This window comes from Amblyomma maculatum, chromosome 11 (genome assembly GCF_055883805.1).
Source record: "Amblyomma maculatum isolate TAMU_Amacu chromosome 11, ASM5588380v1, whole genome shotgun sequence".
NCBI lineage: Eukaryota > Metazoa > Arthropoda > Arachnida > Ixodida > Ixodidae > Amblyomma > Amblyomma maculatum.
In genome coordinates this window covers 73,630,784-73,649,931 of record NC_139354.1, presented here as the reverse complement: position 1 = coordinate 73,649,931, position 19,148 = coordinate 73,630,784, and the positions used below count along the sequence as shown (strand labels likewise).

The 19,148-nt window shown below is 46.2% G+C and overlaps 1 protein-coding gene across 1 annotated transcript in view; it reads right to left on the bottom strand.

Moving 5' to 3' along the window:
• LOC146174163 (putative aminopeptidase PLBD2) overlaps positions 1–19,148 on the bottom strand; it is an 87,021-nt gene that overhangs the window by 48,907 nt on the left and 18,966 nt on the right. The window contains exons 2-3 of the mRNA XM_084585331.1: positions 18,704–18,984; positions 4,614–4,838 (exon numbers count right to left, since the gene is read on the bottom strand). Coding sequence (XP_084441457.1) covers positions 4,614–4,838; positions 18,704–18,984 — 506 coding nt within the window. The remainder of the gene's footprint in view (positions 1–4,613; positions 4,839–18,703; positions 18,985–19,148) is intronic.

Below are 19,148 nucleotides of genomic sequence, written 5' to 3'. Positions count from 1 at the left end.
GGGCGCAGGTGGCGCCTCCAAGTATATTTTTGTCTTTGCCTTGCAACGTTTACGTTGTCTTTTCGCCGTCGTTTACGTATGATAAAAGCGTGTTATCATCTTTGAGAAAAAACGTACTACCGCATTCAAACATGCAACGTAATTCGCATTTGTCAGCCTCCTGGATCCCTAGCGCGTCACGTGATTTGTAGTTGCGAGCCTCGGCCGTTTGGCTGTGGTGGCGATACCTGTATTTCTGTTATTCTTCTTTACCTTATAACAGCTCTGTTTTCAGTAAGAGTGGCCTTTTTGTAATCAGGAACTGGCATTCTATCGATGCAAACCCACTTCCTTTCTCTCTTTAGTGTCCCTTTAAGATTTTACGTGCCTGGCCACGGCAATCGTCTACGGTGAAGGCCTTCCGGGAACTGCTCCGCTTTATGAAATGCACAGGCCTAATCGAAAGACTATGATTTTGCTGTTATGTTACATGATATGACTGTAACGCGATGTGATGTGACATGTCTGTGATGTGACTGCACTAACTTCACCCATCTCTCTCTCACAACTTTTATATTCACTCACCCCTTTCTCCCAGTCCAGGGTAGCAAACCAGATTCTTTTACGGGTTAACCTCCCTGCCTTTCCTCCTCATCTTCCTCCTCCTCCTCCCTGGGAGCATATTTTCTTTCCTTACTACGAAATAATAAAACTGGTATGAATTTTGTGAAATTTCATTCATAAGAGCAATCATTATCTAGCCTAAATTCTATGCAAAGTACACTCTACAGTCGAGATCGGAGTTGTATTTACTCATCACATTTTGTTCGCTTTCTGTTTCGTTTATAAGGTTTACTGCTTGAAAGTGAAACCGGCTATTTGGGATTGGTAATTATTACGGCTTGAGAGGCAATAATCAGGTGATATGATATGAAATCAAAAATGTTTTGGAGAGACATTAACCAACGTTTGCACCAAGCTTCGACTTGATTAAGATCTTTTTGAAGAATGAAAACGTCCATACTGTTAGTGATTGAGCGCTAAATTACACATTCGCCAGCAAATCAGCGGATAATGGAAGAAATATTGGATGGAAGATCATTCATGTATATGATAAAAAGCAAGAGGCCTAGGACTGAATCTTGGGGAACACCCGGGATACGAGAAGAACAATTGTTAGAATAGACGAATTGCTCTCTGTTAGTGAAAAAGCTACAAAGCCATTCAAATACTAACGGGTTAAGGTTTAGTCACGACAGCTTTAGTAGCAGTCTTTTATGCGGTACTTCATTGAATGCTTTTTCAAAATCAAGGAAGAGAGTGGCAGTAGGAACGTTGTGGTCAAGGTTGGAGCTTAGAATGCTAATAAAGAGAAGCAATTGGGTGTCACTTGAACGTCACTTCAAAAGGCCATGCTGGTTTTTATCAATCTTGTGGAAGGACGCCTGTTGACATGGACTGCTGAAAGAGGTGGCACAATATTATCCTTACAATGATTTTATTATTTTTTAGGATTTTTATATTCATGCCATCAACACCTGATGAAGATGTAGGTTTCAATAAGTCAATGAGTTTCAAGATGCCATAACCATATTCTGTGGACTGCTGCCATAGATGTGGAAGCAGCTAGCGGAATTTAGATTGAGACCATGAAAAAAACAGGCTTCGAGCGCACTAACGACAAAGCCACGGCGGCACCATGTGAAACCGATCGTAATTCTCATTGTGTAACGTTAGTGTATTAGTAGCGATAACAATGACAATACAGTTAGTGATAATAGTAGCAGTAATAATACGGTGCATTCAGTTGATAATGCGTGTTGCGATAGTGGTGATGATAGCAAAGACTACACTGACGATGCAGTCAGCATAAAGAGTCCTGTAAAGTTGCTTTCAACATTTCCGCTCATAACCAGACTTAAGTGCACTTCTCTAATATTTTATCGAATATATATCGCGTGAAAACGCTTCTGTTGTTCCATACCACTAAATGTCTAATATCCTTGCGCATCGAAGTAGAATATGAAAATATACGCTGTTTGTGTATTGCATCTACAAAAAGGAAGAAAAGAAAAATGAACCTTTAGCAGTCACCCACAGTTTTCGCGAAATAAGGGAGCCAACGGGATGGCGCAGCAGTCTCTGGCGGCATGTAATCATAGGAAATTCGTCGTAATTTCTGCACGTTCGATTTTGAACCTGCTAGCCGAGGCTCACTGTCACTTTTCGCTGCAGGAATTGCCAATTTTTGATTAAAAAGCATTTATGGCTGATGAGTTGTACGGACAGGAATTGTGGACGCATTGTGACCAGCACAAACGGTCAATAGAAAGAAAAAAACATTGTGATAATTTTGTTTCGAACCAAGCCAGAAGAAACAGACCGCTTCCCTGGCAGATGCAAGGCAGGACTGTACTGTCACAGCACGTGATCACTGTCATTTCTTTCCCTAAATATGTCTATCTATATGTACTGTTCTACATACGTGCGTCTAAAAGCACTTGGTATTTTTCACTTGATCCTGCCGGTGACGTGCACTCCTAAAATGATACAATGACACCAGAAGCACAGCTTTTATTTGATGCGATGACACTGAATTCACCGTTCTGCACAAAATCCAGGGTTGTCGGCGTCGCTGTTATCCGCGACAATTTTGGGGACATCTCTTAGAGGTTGCAGCTGGCAGGTGGCGTGGCTAAGCATTTAATCCTGGATGAGTTGCCTTACGTAAAGAAACGGCATGATATCACAAAATTCGGAAAAAGGTGCAGTCTCGGGTGGCACATTTGAGGTGGGATGAAGGAATCCATGGAGGCTAATGAAAATAGTTCTACTTAGGTTAAGGACAACCCAGAGGGGTATGGAATGAAAATTGGTGGGGGTAACATTAAGAGATAGGAAGCGTGCAGAGTGGGTCAGAGAAATAACTCAAGTTACCGACATTCTAGTGGAAATTAAGAAGAAGAAATGGACATGGGCAGGACATGTAGTGCGAAGAGGGGATAACCGATGGTCGCTTAGGGTAACAAACTGGATTCCAAGGGAAGGAAAGCGTAGCAGGGGGCGGCAGAAAGTTAGGTGGGCGGATGAGGTTAAGAAGTTCGCAGGGGTCAAGTGGATGCAGCTAGCACAGAACCGGGTTAATTGGAGAAATATGGGAGAGGCCTTCGCCCTGCAGTGGGTATAGTCAGGCTGATGATGATGATGATGAAGGAATCCAAATCAACCTTCCAGGCTCCTTAATGCCGATCGATACATTCTTTATCTACGTCACGCAGATACGTTCACAGAACATGTTTAACGAGTGGATTTTAGTTTCAGGTGTGTGTTTCCTAGAACTACTTGGAAAGCTGAGCAGCCTAATACCGTATGCTAACAACAATGTGCAATATATTCGATGGATTAGTTAAGCCCTGGGTAATTAAGCATGCAGACACTACCGCCACCGGAACAAGATAACGCAATGAAAATCGTAGATCGGAACTAGTAATATAGTCTCGACACACCCTTAAATTTGGAGGCCGAAGGTCCTAAATAAAGTTTTCCAAATGAAGGAATCACTTGCTCAAAAATACTATGATTTTATATTTTCAGAAAACTTTATTGGTAAAATGTTGTGCTAGTGTACACTGCACAATGAAGCATGGTCATGAATAATCGGGCGCATTCTTAAAGACTTGAATTGATTCTACAACAAGTGGGGTCACGCGAAAACTATACACCATTATATAAAACGTGACTGCTGAAATTAAGTTACAGAACAACAATGAATGCAATCCCTTCATTCATTGATGAAAAACCATAGTTCTTGTGTTGTTTGTAACTACGAAAGCAACCGCGGGCATAGTCAGGCAGCAGATGTGATATCAACTTGCGTTTTAAACCTATTTTACTCGTCCTATTTTTGTACCATGAACCTAATTACCTTCAAGAAAAAAAACTGATAAATAAAGCTTCTCACACTATGATGACAGTCGCTCTTGGTAGAACATTGCACTCAGTTGAATACCCTTAAATTCGAAAAAGCAGATACAGAACGATCGCAGGATCACATTTTCAGTAGCATAAATGACTCGCAACCACATGGATGAATGGATGGATGAATAGTGAAATGTGCGGCGCATCCGAACTTTCCAAGTTTTTTACTTTATCCTTCAATGCGGAAAGGTGGGGTAAACGCCCTGAATCAGCGGTAGGATGGAGAAAAACCCATATGTATCACTTCCTTCGGATGAATACCAGCAGTTCTATCCTAGAAGAATGATGAAAATCTGCAATGAAGCATGAGGCAGGCTTTCTTTCCCTGCTGAGAATTGGGCAAGTTCATAAGGGGCAGACGTTTACCCCACAGCCCATGTTATTAGGCACAGTATCTTGCTACCTAACATACAATTCTTGTGACAAAAAGATGTCATTTTTACAACATTAATATTCAAATAAGTAGAAAAGATACATATCCCCTTGTAACGACATTGCGATATTTGTGTCTGAAGATAACAACCGGCCATACGCCCAATTTATTTTCTTTCATTTTCTGTACTTTAACCTTCACCTCCGTGCAAATATAGGACATTCCGGCCACTGGAAAATTCACACTCGCTGGTCTATGCAAGCAACTTTTGTAGGCTTCTCACCCGCTCTCTTGGATGTCGTCCTTGAAGCTTGCCCAAGCCACCGGTGCCTGCGGCGATTCTCCCGGGGTCTCATCGAGCGGTGGCTGACCGTCATGAATAAGCAGCCTCCGCGTTCTAGGCTCCAGGGTTGCCCAGGCCCAGCGCGTGGCTTCTGATACGGCTGGAGGCACAACAACTGCCGTCGTCCACATGACCGGCAGCCAACGCAACAGGTACATCGTAGATCTGCAGACATCGAGAATCATCAACAGGTTTTCTCTACTACTCCCGCTACAAGAAAAGTCGCCCTTGCGCGTTGCGCGTGAACGGCGCGCTTCGAAGCCTCTTAGTGATGTCTGATGGAAGCTGTCGGCCTCCAGGAAAGATAATATGGGCTTGCTTGATACATCAACAGTGAGAGCTTGCGCATTCGCGACGTCTTGTACTTCGACGCTTGAGGCCTGTTTGCTGCCCACTAAGCAGTTTACACCGTCTGTTGCCACATTTAGTTCTGGGAAACATGTTTCTTCAATATTGTTAAAGACCCCTTGGACCAGAAATCGAGAGTTGGCACTGTCGATTTTGTCAGCTAAAAATAATTGTCATAGTTCTGACAGGTGTCACAAGAGGGCAGGGCCGCACCCTGATTGATGAAATATGGTTTAGCGACGCCTATGCAGCCTGCTCGTTATTATCAACGCTTGGAAATGCGTATTCCCCTATTCTATTGTCCAGGCGATCTTAGATCCGTATAATCAAGTCTGCAGTTGACGTGAATGCATTAGTGATGATCACTTTACAATGCCCGACGCAGAACACACTGTTGTAACGGTAAGCACAAAATGACGAAGGGTAATGGCCTACGGTACGCATAATGTGCACGGGGAAAGAGAAAAATATACAATCAAAGGAGACCTAGACACAGCGAAATCAGAGAAGTGAAAATATTCTGGAAACATTTTTTCAAAGTATCAGCGGAGCTCACAACGCGCATTAGTCCTCAATGCTGAGCAACATTTAATGGAAAAGCATCAAGCCCAGTTTAAGCCATTGCATCTTTAAAGAGTTATATCAGAAAAAAAAACAGCCGCTCATAAAGACTAGAAGGCAGTGATATTTCTTTCGAGACATTACTGCCTCTCGTACGCCAGTGTATGCGCTCCGGCCCACCATGTCTCCTCAGTACATACACAACCCCGCGGCGGGCCCAGGTACCACAGCAACTTAGCCCCGCTGTACTTGTCACAACAATTTCACCAAAATAATCATCCTTTTCGAGAGATGGCAGAAAGCGGTGAAAAAATAAACATATGACGAACACAAATGGCCACGCCGGCTACATGGTTCACCTGGAGCGCCCGGCCGACCCAGCAAAAAGGTGCCTCTCTCGGAGACCCCCATCTTACACAGGACACAATGGCTTTTTCCTCGCTTAGTTTAGTGCTTAGTAAAGGTGCTCAGGCGGTCAAAATTCTTCCGTAGTCTTTCACTACGTTACGTCATTCATTCATTCCGCTTTCCTTCCACATGAATGCCCCCTTTTACGAGGCAGTAGAGCCTCCGTGCGTGCAAGCTGGGTTTCGCAAGGGCAGAGGAACTAGAGACCAAATTGCCAACCTTCGGTGGACTATGGAAAAAGCAAGATAGTTCCAGAAACCTATCTGCTTCTGCTTTATTGATTATGCGAAAGCGTTTGACTGCGTAGATCACCGTAGATTGTGGCAAGCTCTCCAAGAGATGGGAGTTCCAATTCACCTTATATGTCTCCTCAGGAACCTGTATGAAGGGCAAGAGGCCACAGTCAGAACTGGGCATGGTCTTACTGATTGGTTTCCGATTGAGAAAGGAGTGAGGCAGGGCTGCATACTGTCGCCCTGCCTATTTAACCTATATGCAGAGTGCATCATGAGGAAGGCTGGTCTGGACGAGTCTTCAGCTGGAGTGAAGATTGCTGGAAAACGTATCAACAACCTTAGATATGCGGATGATACCATCTTAATGGCAGAAAGTGAAGTGGAACTCAAGAGACTTCTGATGCGCGTACAAGAAGACAGTGAGAAGTTTGGGCTTAAACTGAACATTAAAAAGACAAAGATCATGGCGTCGTGCCCTATCAAGTCCTGGAGCATCAAGGGACAAGAAGTGGAAGCTGTGACAGATTTCCTCTTCTTGGGCTCCAAGATTACCTCGGAAGGAGACTGCGGCCATGAAATTAGGAGACGCCTGCTTCTGGGAAAGAGAGCAATGGTTAGCCTTGACCGCCTAGTAAAGAGCAGAGACATTAATCTGCCAACCAAGATCCGTATAACTCGTGCTATGGTCTTTCCAGTTGTGATGTATGGATGCGAGATTTGCACTGTGAAAAAGGCTGACCGCCGAAGAATTGACGCGTTTGAATTGTGGTGCTGGCGAAGACTCTTGAGAGCTCCTTGGATTGCCAAAAGATCAAATCAGTCGATATTGTCGACCATAAAACCCTGACTGCTCACTGGAGGGTCAAATTCTAAAGTTAAAGCTCAGCTACTTTGGTCATCTGATGAGAAGAGAGGAGTCGCTGGAGAAAGATTTGGTGTCGGGAAAGGTTGAGGGTCGCCGGAGAAGGGATAGGCAGCGATCACGATGGTTAGATGGCATCCTCGAGGCACTGCAGATGATGTTATGTGATGTTAGGAAGATAGTGAGAGACCGGAAAGCGTGGCGTGACATGGTCAATAGGTTCACGAAGAGTCGGACACGACTGAACGACTGAACTGAGCTGAGAGCGGTACAGGTGTGTGGTGAAATGTGTGAGAAATACGGCGCATTTATTTCCTGTAAACCAATCTAAAATTTATATGCTTAGCGCCTTAAGGCCGACTGCCAAGGGGCGAACTTTCACTGCGAGAATTTCGCGGATAAAAGTGATGTGCGGTGCTTTGTTCTGAAATCTTGGCAAGATCCCTCAGGAGCCAGTGCTGCTTGAGCACGCTGCCGTCAAACGAAATGCACGGTGTAGATAGACAGTGACGGATTTATTCAATGGAGAAGCCGAGAGGTTGACCGGAAAAATTCAAATCTGACCTGCTACTGTGCACTGCGTAGATATCGCATAGGCTGCCGCTCCAACGGTTTGCGCATTAAAACACTACCGTGGCAACGACACGATTGTTCTCCCTCGCTGCCGGTCGTAGAGCTACTATAGAACAGCACACGAGGTGACAAAAAGAACAATAAAAGGAAGGCTGCGACATCTTATCTTGTCATCTACTTTGCCACGGCTACCAGGCAAGGTAAAGTGTATTTTCAGTGCATATTTACTCCTGCTAGAATATCGTATATGCTCCAGCCTGTGCGAGAATTTTGATTCTGAGTATACAATACGTTGGTTGCATTAAAACGAAGGAGCCCATGGAATCGTTGTAGAATGGCACTACAAGAACTCATTTCACCTGAGAAGAAGCTGTTGCTGTTGCAACTGTAGGAAGAAGGAAAAGAAAATGTACGGGCCAGCGACTGGCTTTGTATCTGACCCACCTCCGCTGAGTCGTGCTCTGCGCTGCGCGATGTCAGGTTTTGCAAGCTACACCTCTGGCACTGCAAGGACAAGTGCTTAGGTCTTAGACTTTATTATGCTTCAACAAAACTATGAACATTCGTGCCTTATAAAGCTATTCACCTGGTAATATTTGCAGAAATATACTCGCAACAAAACTAAGACGACGGGTTGTGACGGTAATTGTAAAATGCTGTACTACAAGAACAATGTCTGCACTCTGGCTCGCGTAATATGCACATAGGCGAAGGTCCGCCTTAAGTTTAGCAACCAAACTGAATAGAAACAACCACGGTAATCATGACTTGCTTTCATTGGCAACTTGGGTAAACATTACCATAACTGGGTTCTAGTCCTAAATTAGCTGGAGTCAAATACCTGACTTTTTCAAGCACTGTTCCTGAGAGAAGGCATACGTGTGCTCAGCGGAAAGGTGGAGGGCGGCAATAAGGTGTAGTACGCATCACCTTCGGTCTAGGTGGATACTGACGACGCAATCTGTCCAGGCCTGATCGGTGCAATGGAGCTGCTGAGAGCATGAGCCTTATCACTTTGCGATTATGTTCATTACAAATTCGTGCTCGTACCGAGTCTACTGATGGTGCGACATTTGCGTATCCGACAGAGTTGAATAATTTGTATGCGTACGGCTGCTCAGGTGGCGAAACACCGAAGTTAGAATCAAAGAAAATTGGGTCGAACTCCGGAGCAGCATACGAGCATACCGAAAAAAATTCCCAGAACACTGCAGAATCTGCAGTGATAAATGCGAAAGCCTGAGAGTTGCTGCTGCGCATTGTACATCGTGCGCCCCCGTCTAGAACAACCAGTTGAACCCATCAAAGTTCTCCAGCGCTCTGTAATTTATTTGCCGGAAAGGAAAGGGGCAGCATATATCACTCGCAGAATCCCGCTGCTATCATCCTCAAAGTAGACAAGGAAAATTATGATGTGCGTTTCACGATCCCGTGTGTTACACATTCGGTTAAAGTCCTCTGCTGGGGATCGAGTGCTGCGTTCGCCTTCGAGCGATATGTACGTTTTTTTATATGTGCTCGGTCAACATTCGCTCGTCGCGGAGGCATACCAACCTAAATTCACCTGAAATCAATCGGTCCCAGAAAGTGGTGTCCTTCTACAAACCATTTTGAGGACATTTCCACCCTTTTGTGTCGACTTTAAAAGCTTTTCCTGGCCCGCGAGACATAGTGGCGCCACCACCACAGGTTAGGCTTATCGCCAGGATCTTCTTCTTGTCTACATCATCGAAGATTGAGTATCCTCTTGAAGGCAAAGAAATTCCCAAGCAAGAATTCGAAAACGATTTGCATTGGTCCCGCGCTATCCGGGCCCGAAACAAATTCTACCCCACTAAGAAGCAGTCGTCACGTCACGTATAAGCATATGCTAGGAGCCGATCTCCGAGTCTGCGTCGTTATCCCCGACCTCAAGCCATCTGAGTGGTAAAAATGCAGGAACCGGACGTGGTAGTTACATTCTGTTCCAGCATTTTCACTAATAAGGTGACTCGAGGTCGGTAAGATAGCCACAATTGTGAGAACGACGTAAACTCGGAATACGGGCCCAGCTCTCGGGTAGGTCTAGGCCAACCAGCCCAATCGTTGCAAAGCACACCTACGCCAAAAAAATTCAAGAAAATGCTCCAGTTTCACTACTATCAAGTTCAGATGGCAAGATCATGTTCCACCCGTGTAGTGGTGTCTACCTGCGTCTCGATAATGGCGGTGCTCTTCTGCTTCGTAATGGCATACAGATTGACTATGCAGAAGCTCGGGCTCGGGACATGCTCCGACTAAACTGCTAGAACAACTAATTATTTATACGTATGCTTTCAGAAGCCGACTAAAGTGTAATGACCAGATTAAAGAACTTCGCCTACACGACCAACAGTATCACAGTAAAACATGTCGCTGCCCCTGACAGCACCGTCAGGGGGATACTATACAATGTGCTTTATAACTAGACCTAGGAAGAGAGAGAGAGAGCAGAACTTTTTATTGATTCCAGCGGATGAAGAGGCTCCGGCCCTCCGTCGCTTGGGATGGATGGCGGGTGCCCCGCCTCAGACGCAGGCCGGGAAGAAATCTCCGCCCTAGGGCGCTGAATTCTAACTGGCATTTCACAATCGGTGATGCTCATCATAGCGAACGCGATGGTTAGATGACATCCTCCAGGCGCTGCAGATGAAGGTATGTGATGTTAGGAAGATAGTGAGAGACTGGAAAGCGTGGCGTAATATAGTTCATAGGGTCATGAAGAGTCGGACACGACTGAAGGACTGAACTGAACTGAACTGATCTTCATCAACTAGGATACACCAATTCTATATTGATTATCTTCATCGACACCATTGGCGATCGAAAACAGCTCGTCTTCTGCAGCAACTTCTACACTTGTTCTCATTCAAGATGAAAATTGAAGCATGCACCAACTGCGGCAATCAGGCCACCGTGCTGACGTGTCGGAAAAAAGCGCACCAGTCTTTATCCGCGCTGCAGTGCGTCTCAACCCATGATGAAACGCCAGATTGCACTGCCTACAGCGAAGCGCACTTCACAAGAAAGCGCAAGTGCAAAGTGTTACAAGTGAGACAGTTACCGCGCCTTTCCCTTCCTCTAAATCAATCAATAAAGTGCGAAGTGCGTTTCGAACGCTCTAGGAACAAAACGCCGGACTCCAATACTGAGACAATGTCTCCAGCAGGTGTGCCGCCATCTTCGCCACCAAAAAGTCGCAGGGAGTCGCGAAGTCGCCAACGCTCCTCCTCCCGCCCAGGAACTGATCGCATTCGCAGACGTTCTGTGTCCTTCACGCAACGTCCCGGCCAAAAGGTCCAGGATTCACCACAAATTAGCTCTGGTTTAACCTGTGCTTAAACCTGCAATTACGCGAGAGCTATCTGCATGGCCACACATGTTCGGCTGGAAAATAGAGACGTGGGTTTTGCACACAGTATTTTCCTCTATGGTTGCAGCTTTTTTTATAACATAGGGGGCCCTTTGCCCACTACAATGCGTTGAGACGAATGCATCTGTTCCGCGGTGGTTTTAAGCCCTCTAATACGACACCTCTTCCTCTCTATTTTCACTGCCGCCATCTCCTTACGACTGGGTTAATTTGACTGCGGAGAGATCTGCCAGATACTGCGCTATTTCGTCCCTGTAAACCAATTTGTAACTCCGCTGATGCCTGCTTCACTGTCTGCTTTCACATGCTGTTTTGTGCTGCGTTCGAGGAAGTGGCGAAAGAATTACGCTGCACGGAGATAGGGATCGAAGGCCCGGTGGGGTTAGCATAGCTTGCTGATGACTTAACAAGTCGTGACGTCATGACTGTATATGACGCAATCATTTCGTCACATTCAGTCATGGTGTCAGAGCCGATGACATCAGCATGTGATGACTTCATATCCAGTCATTGTGATTACTCACGACAACTCTTTCATCACAAATGACTAATTCGTACTACATAGAGACTAGTTATTCATTAGTTAGTATTGTGGCGCCACTAGCTGTGGGGCTATCATCTTCTCGCAAGACGAGAATTAAGATGTGTTGCTTACCAGCACAGGCGTTGCGCAGTTGGTCAAAAGAGAACAAGATATTGCCGCAAACTGTTTAAATCTTTATTTGTTCTTGTTCGACAGCCGCTGGCATGCGGCCTTATCATTCTTATTCTGGCGCGATTATCAATACTTGCGCCGAGATCTGTCTCGAAGATTCCGATCACTCACGTATGTTTCTACAATGTTCCAGGCTATGCTGCTAGCAGTTTGCGACGTTATCTAGATTGTTCCGAGCAGCCTTTAAATCAAGGGTTGACGAGTGCGACGGGCATTCTTTGTTCGAGGATCGACGAGACTGTTTGTTGCTATCGCCCTTGCCGAGTTCCTTAGTTGTTATGCAGGCGCAAGTCAGCCCAATAAAGAGTTTCTTCCCTGCAATCATCGACTCATTTGGACCATCGACTTTGTCACCACCACGTGGCAATATAACCAAACAAAAGCGTGGCGCTGTTGGTAAAGCACTCAGTTGGAAGTCAGAGGGATGGAGGTTAGGTTCCCGGTGGAGACGCTTTTTTCTATATCATAAGTGGACCCCCTAGAGGAACTGCCAGGTGTGGCGATTGCTAGGAAACCGCTCACGGTCAGTGCGACAGCGGCCAAGGTGCGACTACAATGAAAGTGCGATCACGATGAAGAGGCGAAGCGGCTGGCGTAGTATAGCTCTCGCTACAAAAACCAGGTGAGCTGCCGGCTACAGCCTTCTTCCCTCAAGAAGGAAACCCCAGAGCTTATCCTACCTGGGTCGCGAAATTGCAGCTCATAAAGAGCAACTCTAAATTCATTTTTTCCTTGAACGTTCCCAGCACCATTTTTCCAATTATGTAAGCCCCGTACAATTGCAAACATGCCGCGTTCATCCTCATTCTCTATCCCTTTCACCTCCTCCTTACGCACCCTGTCTACGGCCCGTGGGCTCCCCTTTAAGAGGAAGTCCAATGATGGCGCCAATTCTCTCTCCCGCTAGTCACTGACATCCTTGTACACCATGTCATGTCATTCATTCAAGATTTTGAGATACGCATGATGGTGATGCTTAACACGTTCTGCTCTGAAACTCAAATATGAAGGAAGAACATTTGTGACCCCATGGCCGCACTTGAAACTCGCCCCAGCAATTAAGAGGCCTCTGTCGCGCAAATCAAAACTCAGTTACTCAAGCCTCTTCCCAGAGGTCGTGCGCCGCCGGCTACATCTACCGCCCTCTTCGTCATTGTCCAAAATCTCTGCAACACCCGAAAGAATTTAGATGTGCCAAACAACTGCAGGAGGTGTCCGAAACGAGACAACCTGCAGCTTCTCTTACAGAACCTTTCGAGCCGCGACGTCCCGAATGTCATTGCGGTTCAAGAAACTGGAGTTAGTCATATTTCAGAATTACACCACATACTAACCATCAACCTCGCCGCAGACCAGGGTCGCCACACTCGTCCATCACAATCTCACTGCGATAAAGTACCCGTTAGAGGTAAACGCCGTTGACGGTCTCTTGCCGGAACTTCTCCCCTGCACACGCCAAATCACTTAGTTTTTACATATTGAATATTTAGAGCCATCCCAAAAGTCCTCATTCCTTCTTTCTTGCTTCTCTCCACAAGAAGCTATCAATAAGTTTGAACAACACAATGCTGATATTGGGTGACTAACGCCAATCACTTAAGCTGAGGGTACCGCCAAAACTATTGTAAAAGCACCTCCATATGATCATTCATTCAGGACAAAAACATCTCGCTCCTGAATGGATTGAATCCAGTATTCAACACAACACAAGCCCAGACCTTTCACTTGACAAACACATCCATGACAGCCGATGGACCAACACAAACCACTCACTTGGTAGTGAACATTCCGCATTTTCCACAGAGCTCAATATCTCTTGAACTTCCGCTCTAAAACGACGGGGAGTTCAGGTGGGGAGCTGGAACAAGTTTCGCCAGATTAGGAGCCTAGTAAATGGCAACAGAACCGATTTTTCTGAATGGACTGACACTCTCATCCGCGATGTCGGTCACGCTACTTTAACCATTCTGAAACCCGAGGGCACATCGAGGGCTGTTAGCAGTCTCTTTCATATGTGGGATGTACATGCCAGCTTGCAACGAGGCTGGCTATGTTAAGAGCACAATAGACCCATGAAACGACATATTGCTGACCTCAGGTTAAAGCGCATGCACGTGACCTATCCCATTTTCAACGGAGACAACATTGTTGTGGCATCATTAGCAATTTAGGCATGCAAACAGTTAGTTCTTCTTGAGACATCTCCTGGACACAGGCCAGATCAAGAGTAATGAACTCAAAATGTCGCACGCATCTTGCATCAACTCTCTGAGGATGCAATTCTCCCCATCTCAGACGACATATTCTCGACCACCTCAGCCTCGTCGCTGAGACACTAACGAAATGCTCTGCAATCTGAGTGGCTCGTCCGTAGAGGCTGTTGCAGACATACTCAATCAGTGCTGGTGAAAGGGCACCCTCTTCCTGCCGTACACTCATGCCTGCATAACTTTCATCCTCAAGCCAGGGAAGTCTCCTGAGATACAAAATATTTGCCCTATTTCGCTCAGGTCGAGCACAGGGAAGCTCTTTGAGTATGTTATCCTTGCTCGTCTTCTGCAGCACACGGACGATAACCTCCCCTACCCCCCTAATGCCGGTATACCGCCAAAATCTCTCTAGTTAAGATATCATGCTCCAGCTTTCATAAGACGTCCTCTTCTCCCTCTAGACGAATCGCATGACTACAGACTTGGAAATGGCATTTGAAAATGCGCATCATTAAGCCATTTTGGGCGTTCTGTCATCCCTATAAGTCGGCCATCGAATCCATCAGTACAGCCTAGCTTTTCTTCACCAGCGCACAGCTGATATCATATTTGGATCCTTCTCATTTCCTGTTCTCTCCCCTGATAACTGAGGTACCCCTCAGGGTTCTGTGATGTCCCCGCTTCTGTTTAATACTACTCTCCTCCCCATGACAAAGGTTCTGTCGTGATTACTGCCCTTTCGCACTCTTTATATGCTGACAACATTACTCTGTGGACCTTCACAGGTAATGTGGGAGCTATTGAAGAGACACTGCAAGCTGGCGGGCATGTGGTTTCCTCTCATCGTCATTGGGTCGATGTCGATCTTTCGTGCTCTCCTACCAAATCTGATCTTTTGATCATCCACCCGCCTCGAGGAAGAATAGACAAAGCTCCTCCGACTGTCATCGAAGCATCGAGGTCACCATAGATGCCGTAGAGAGAAGGCACTCTGGTGATGATCCTCCAGAGCAATGACAAGAACACTACCACGATCATCAAACGCACTACTCTCATTGAGCAGTCAGTCCGCCGAGTTAAAAGAATCATTAATAAACACCTTTGCATGTGGGAACCCGACCTCCAATGCCTGATACAGGCTTTCGTTCTCAGTCGAGTAATGTATTCTTAACCCTATTCATTTCTCTCTCGAGTAGCAGAACCAGGTCAAGCGCCTTATTCTTGAGGCGTACGAGACTGCCTTAAATCTTCCCAGCCGCACGTTGAATGAGCGCTTTCTTAAGATGGGTGTACAAAATCTCCTCGAGAAACTCACCAAGGCTGAACGATCTGCCCACTTGACCGGTTCTTATCCACTCTAGCCGGCCGTCACATTCTTGAAGCTATAGGCTTCACCCCCTGGACATTATTGCTACACCTTCTCCCTCTCACCCCGCGCACGAGACTTCCCGACCATTTTTCCTCTCATTAAGGACACGCACCACGAATATCAAGAGGCTCGTAGTGCTCTTCCGTCTTTTCCCTGGCGGTATATCCAGTACCTCCATCCCTTTTAGGGCATGCCCTGTAATCGCTTCCCCTTCGCCGAAACCTAAGGAGGCGGCAGTGGCTTTAGCAATTGCTACTAATTCTCCAATCCTAATTGGTACTGACTATAACAGGGATCCGAAACTTTGGGAAACGCCTCATCTCCGAACCCGCGTTCTGGCTTCTAAGCCGATCTCCCGTCCTTATCCTATCTATTCAGCATCTCTGCGTCCCAGCGTACGACGGGCACCCAGGTAACGAGGCGGCTCATTTCTTAGTTCGAGGTTTCGTCACCCGAGCAAGAGCCACTGACGCCTGGGCAGGTGCTCGAGATCGTATGTTCGCTTACAACGAAAACATTATGCACTACCGAGAACGTCTTGCCTATAATAATAATAAAAATATTCCCCCTCCACACAAATCTGTCCTTAATTGCAGCCGCTAACGTGGCGCTGCTAAAAACCCGCACCTTCCTCTTCCATGCCTACTTACCCAGAACAGAGTCAAAACTACAGAACAGTGTCAAAAACACGACAAAATATCCTGTAGTTTGTCGCAACCATATGATTTTTCTGTACTTCTGTAGTACTCTTCTGTAGTTCTGTAGCACGTTTTTGTTGTAGTTACAGAAATGTCTGATGTACGACAAAATGTTTTTGTCACAACAGGTTTCGCGTCAAACACCGCACAGAAATTCTGTCGTAACATCAGAACATTTTCTGTAGGTTTTTCCGACAGGATAGGACTCATTCATCCGGGACTGTTCACACCTGAATTTACCCTCTGTGGCGCTTCAAAAGCATATTTTGTGCACATCGTTATTCTTGCTCTGACTTCCATCCAAGAGCCGAAAGGCAACGCCCAGACCGACTCTGTTAGCGGAGTTAGAAGGGCAGGGAACAAATGAACAGGAGACGACATGCGTGTTGGAAGAAATAAAAGCGATATAACGTAAAGCTATAAAGCAAACTCAAGCGGATATAGCAGGTTCTAGGACTTTAATTTTCACACAACGATGTACGACTTGATCATGCACAGCATAGCGAATATTACAGGCGATTCCTTGCGGTCAGTGCTAATCCGGCGTATTTGTACTCAATGCGCTAAACCCACCGATAAAACCTTAACACTGCGTGTATTGAAGTGACAATAGTTAATTCTCTTTTTTATCTAGTGCTTCGCTACAACGAAGAGAATGTCACCACCAGACAAGACGGTAAAGCATCTTAACGTTTTTCGGTTTCAGTGTTTCTAGAAGCATTTGGTGTCATTGTGTATAGCCGCGAATAAAATAAGCGTTACACTACCTGAATTTTGAACAAGATATAGAAGGCCGACTAAAGCCTGTGACCAAGAAGAAGCAGCAACAAACACGAAGACAGCCTTCTTATTACTACGAAAACGTAAATAAGTGGTCACGTTTTTGGGCGGAAAAGATGAATGCAGGATATTGTTATACAGACAGTGCAGAAATCACAGGGAAGAAAGTACACGTGCTAACAGGTAAGAAGGAAAAATTTCGAATATCATCTGTGCGCTTCTCCGTTTCAATCATTTGCAAAGACCAAAAGAAGGAAACAGGCGTGGAATAAAATATGATAAAAAGAAGGAATCAAAAATGAAATTTAGCGCTTCTTTCATGGTGGAAAGAGAAATGAATATTTATCTATTCTTCTAATATATATGTTTTCGTTCTAATATTGTGTTTGTGATCTATCTGCTTTTGTTGGATTGTGCAATTTTTTTCTGCTTTTTTCGCTATCAGGCCTCAACTACTCCGAAACTTGGGCTGCCTTCGATGCAAGTATAAGCTGGTGCACTTCCGTGGACGCCGAAGTGACGCCGGAGATGCATTATTTTACCCTATGAATGTATGTGTAGTAGCATCGCTCGCATTACAGTCCGTGCACTACTGAATCTACCTAGCTGTCTTGCCCAAAGGTACAGACGTTGACGCAAGAACAGTCATGCCACGGGGTTTCTTATGCAATAGTCTCTCCCATTATGCCACTGTGAACCGAAATGGGGGGCGCGGCTCTAGCCATATGAGGCAAGCAATCTTTCTACGGCGGGAAAACGGCCTGCAGCGGGAGAAAACAGGGAAAGCATGTTTAGTGTGGACGTGACATCATAGATTTTCCTCACATGGCCCTCATCAACATAGACTACTTCCTTCGATCCCATGTTCTTGAACCGCCGCTCTAGAGCTTCGGCTCATTTCGACAAGTGGCAGAACAGGTGTAGGGGTAGCTTCGATAATCGGTGGCTGAGGGGCGGCGGTATCCGCAGCAGCCATCAGAGGCCGCAACATAGAGACTGCGCAGGAGGTGATGACAGTGATAGCTTGCGTAGGAACGGAAGCCAAGTTCATAATTAGCGACAGAAAAACTTCCATTCAAAATTTTGGAAAGGGCAGAATATCGTCAGAGGCGGCCAAAATCCTCACCCAAAGAATGCCAATTCAGTTAATTTGGACACTCGCTCACGCTGCAGTCCCTGGTAACGAGGCGGCTCACGAGCTAGCCCGAGGTCTCTACTTCCGGGTAGCCGTCGGGCACCTCGAACACTGGGCATACGACGAGCGTGTGCAAAACTACGGGGAAATCATCGACCATTATAAATTGGAATGTAGACTGGTACCCCCGCCAGATGTTAGCCTAAATAATAGAGAACCTTTCGCGTGGAGGCAGCTACAAAGTAATACGTTCATGAACACGGTCTGGGTGTTTCACGCGCTACCAGACCTTAGGGATAATGATGTGTGCAAACCCTGTGGGGCGAGAGGGACCCTCGACCACATAAATTGGAAGTGCCCACAATCTCCAGGGATAGGACAAAATATTATAAGTGGAGTAGCCTGGGATACCATGCTACGAAGCGCGAACCCTGTGATCCAGCACCGCACCGCCCATCTAGGGGAAGAGGCCGCATCAAGCCAAAGGCTACCTGCCAGCCTCTAATTCGCGGACGCACGACTCCTCGTCTTCCCCGGCAGGCGTGCCGGGGGCGGGAAAGAGGACGTCCATTTCATATGGAAATAAAAGTTGTGCAATCAACCAACCAACCACCACGCGCAACCCGACTCGAAACCAAGGGAGTGCGTAGCCGGCGGCCCAAGGCAAGTCAGAGCTTCATGGAAGCCAAAGTTTCTGTGCAGATTCAGACCAGATGACGTAGTGCTAATCATCAAACCACTAACGGCGACCAACGTGAAGAACTTGCAACACGGCGAGTGGGACCTAGCCTAGATGACAACGAGTCTGTGAGGCCGAAGCGGATAATGTTTGCTTTAAAGTGTCCCCGGACCAAAACCTGATCATCGTGGGCACGTCGAGCATCCACGTGGCAAACAGACTGGTCGGGGACTTTCCAATCCGAACACAAGGGAAATACCTCTATCTGTGTGGACACGTAAAGCAAAGTGAAGACAACCTGGTACACAAAGTCATCACAGTGGCCAATCAGGATACCACCGAATTCCTGCGAGGGAAGTTGAGAAGCTTTCACAGAGAGAGCAAAATTCTGGAAATTCGAAAGTTCACCACTTCGAAAAAAGCAAGGGTCACCTTAGAAAGGAAGTACTAGCACAAAGATGTGCTGTACAACGCGCAAGGTATATCGGTAGCCACTTACCGTCGCACCAT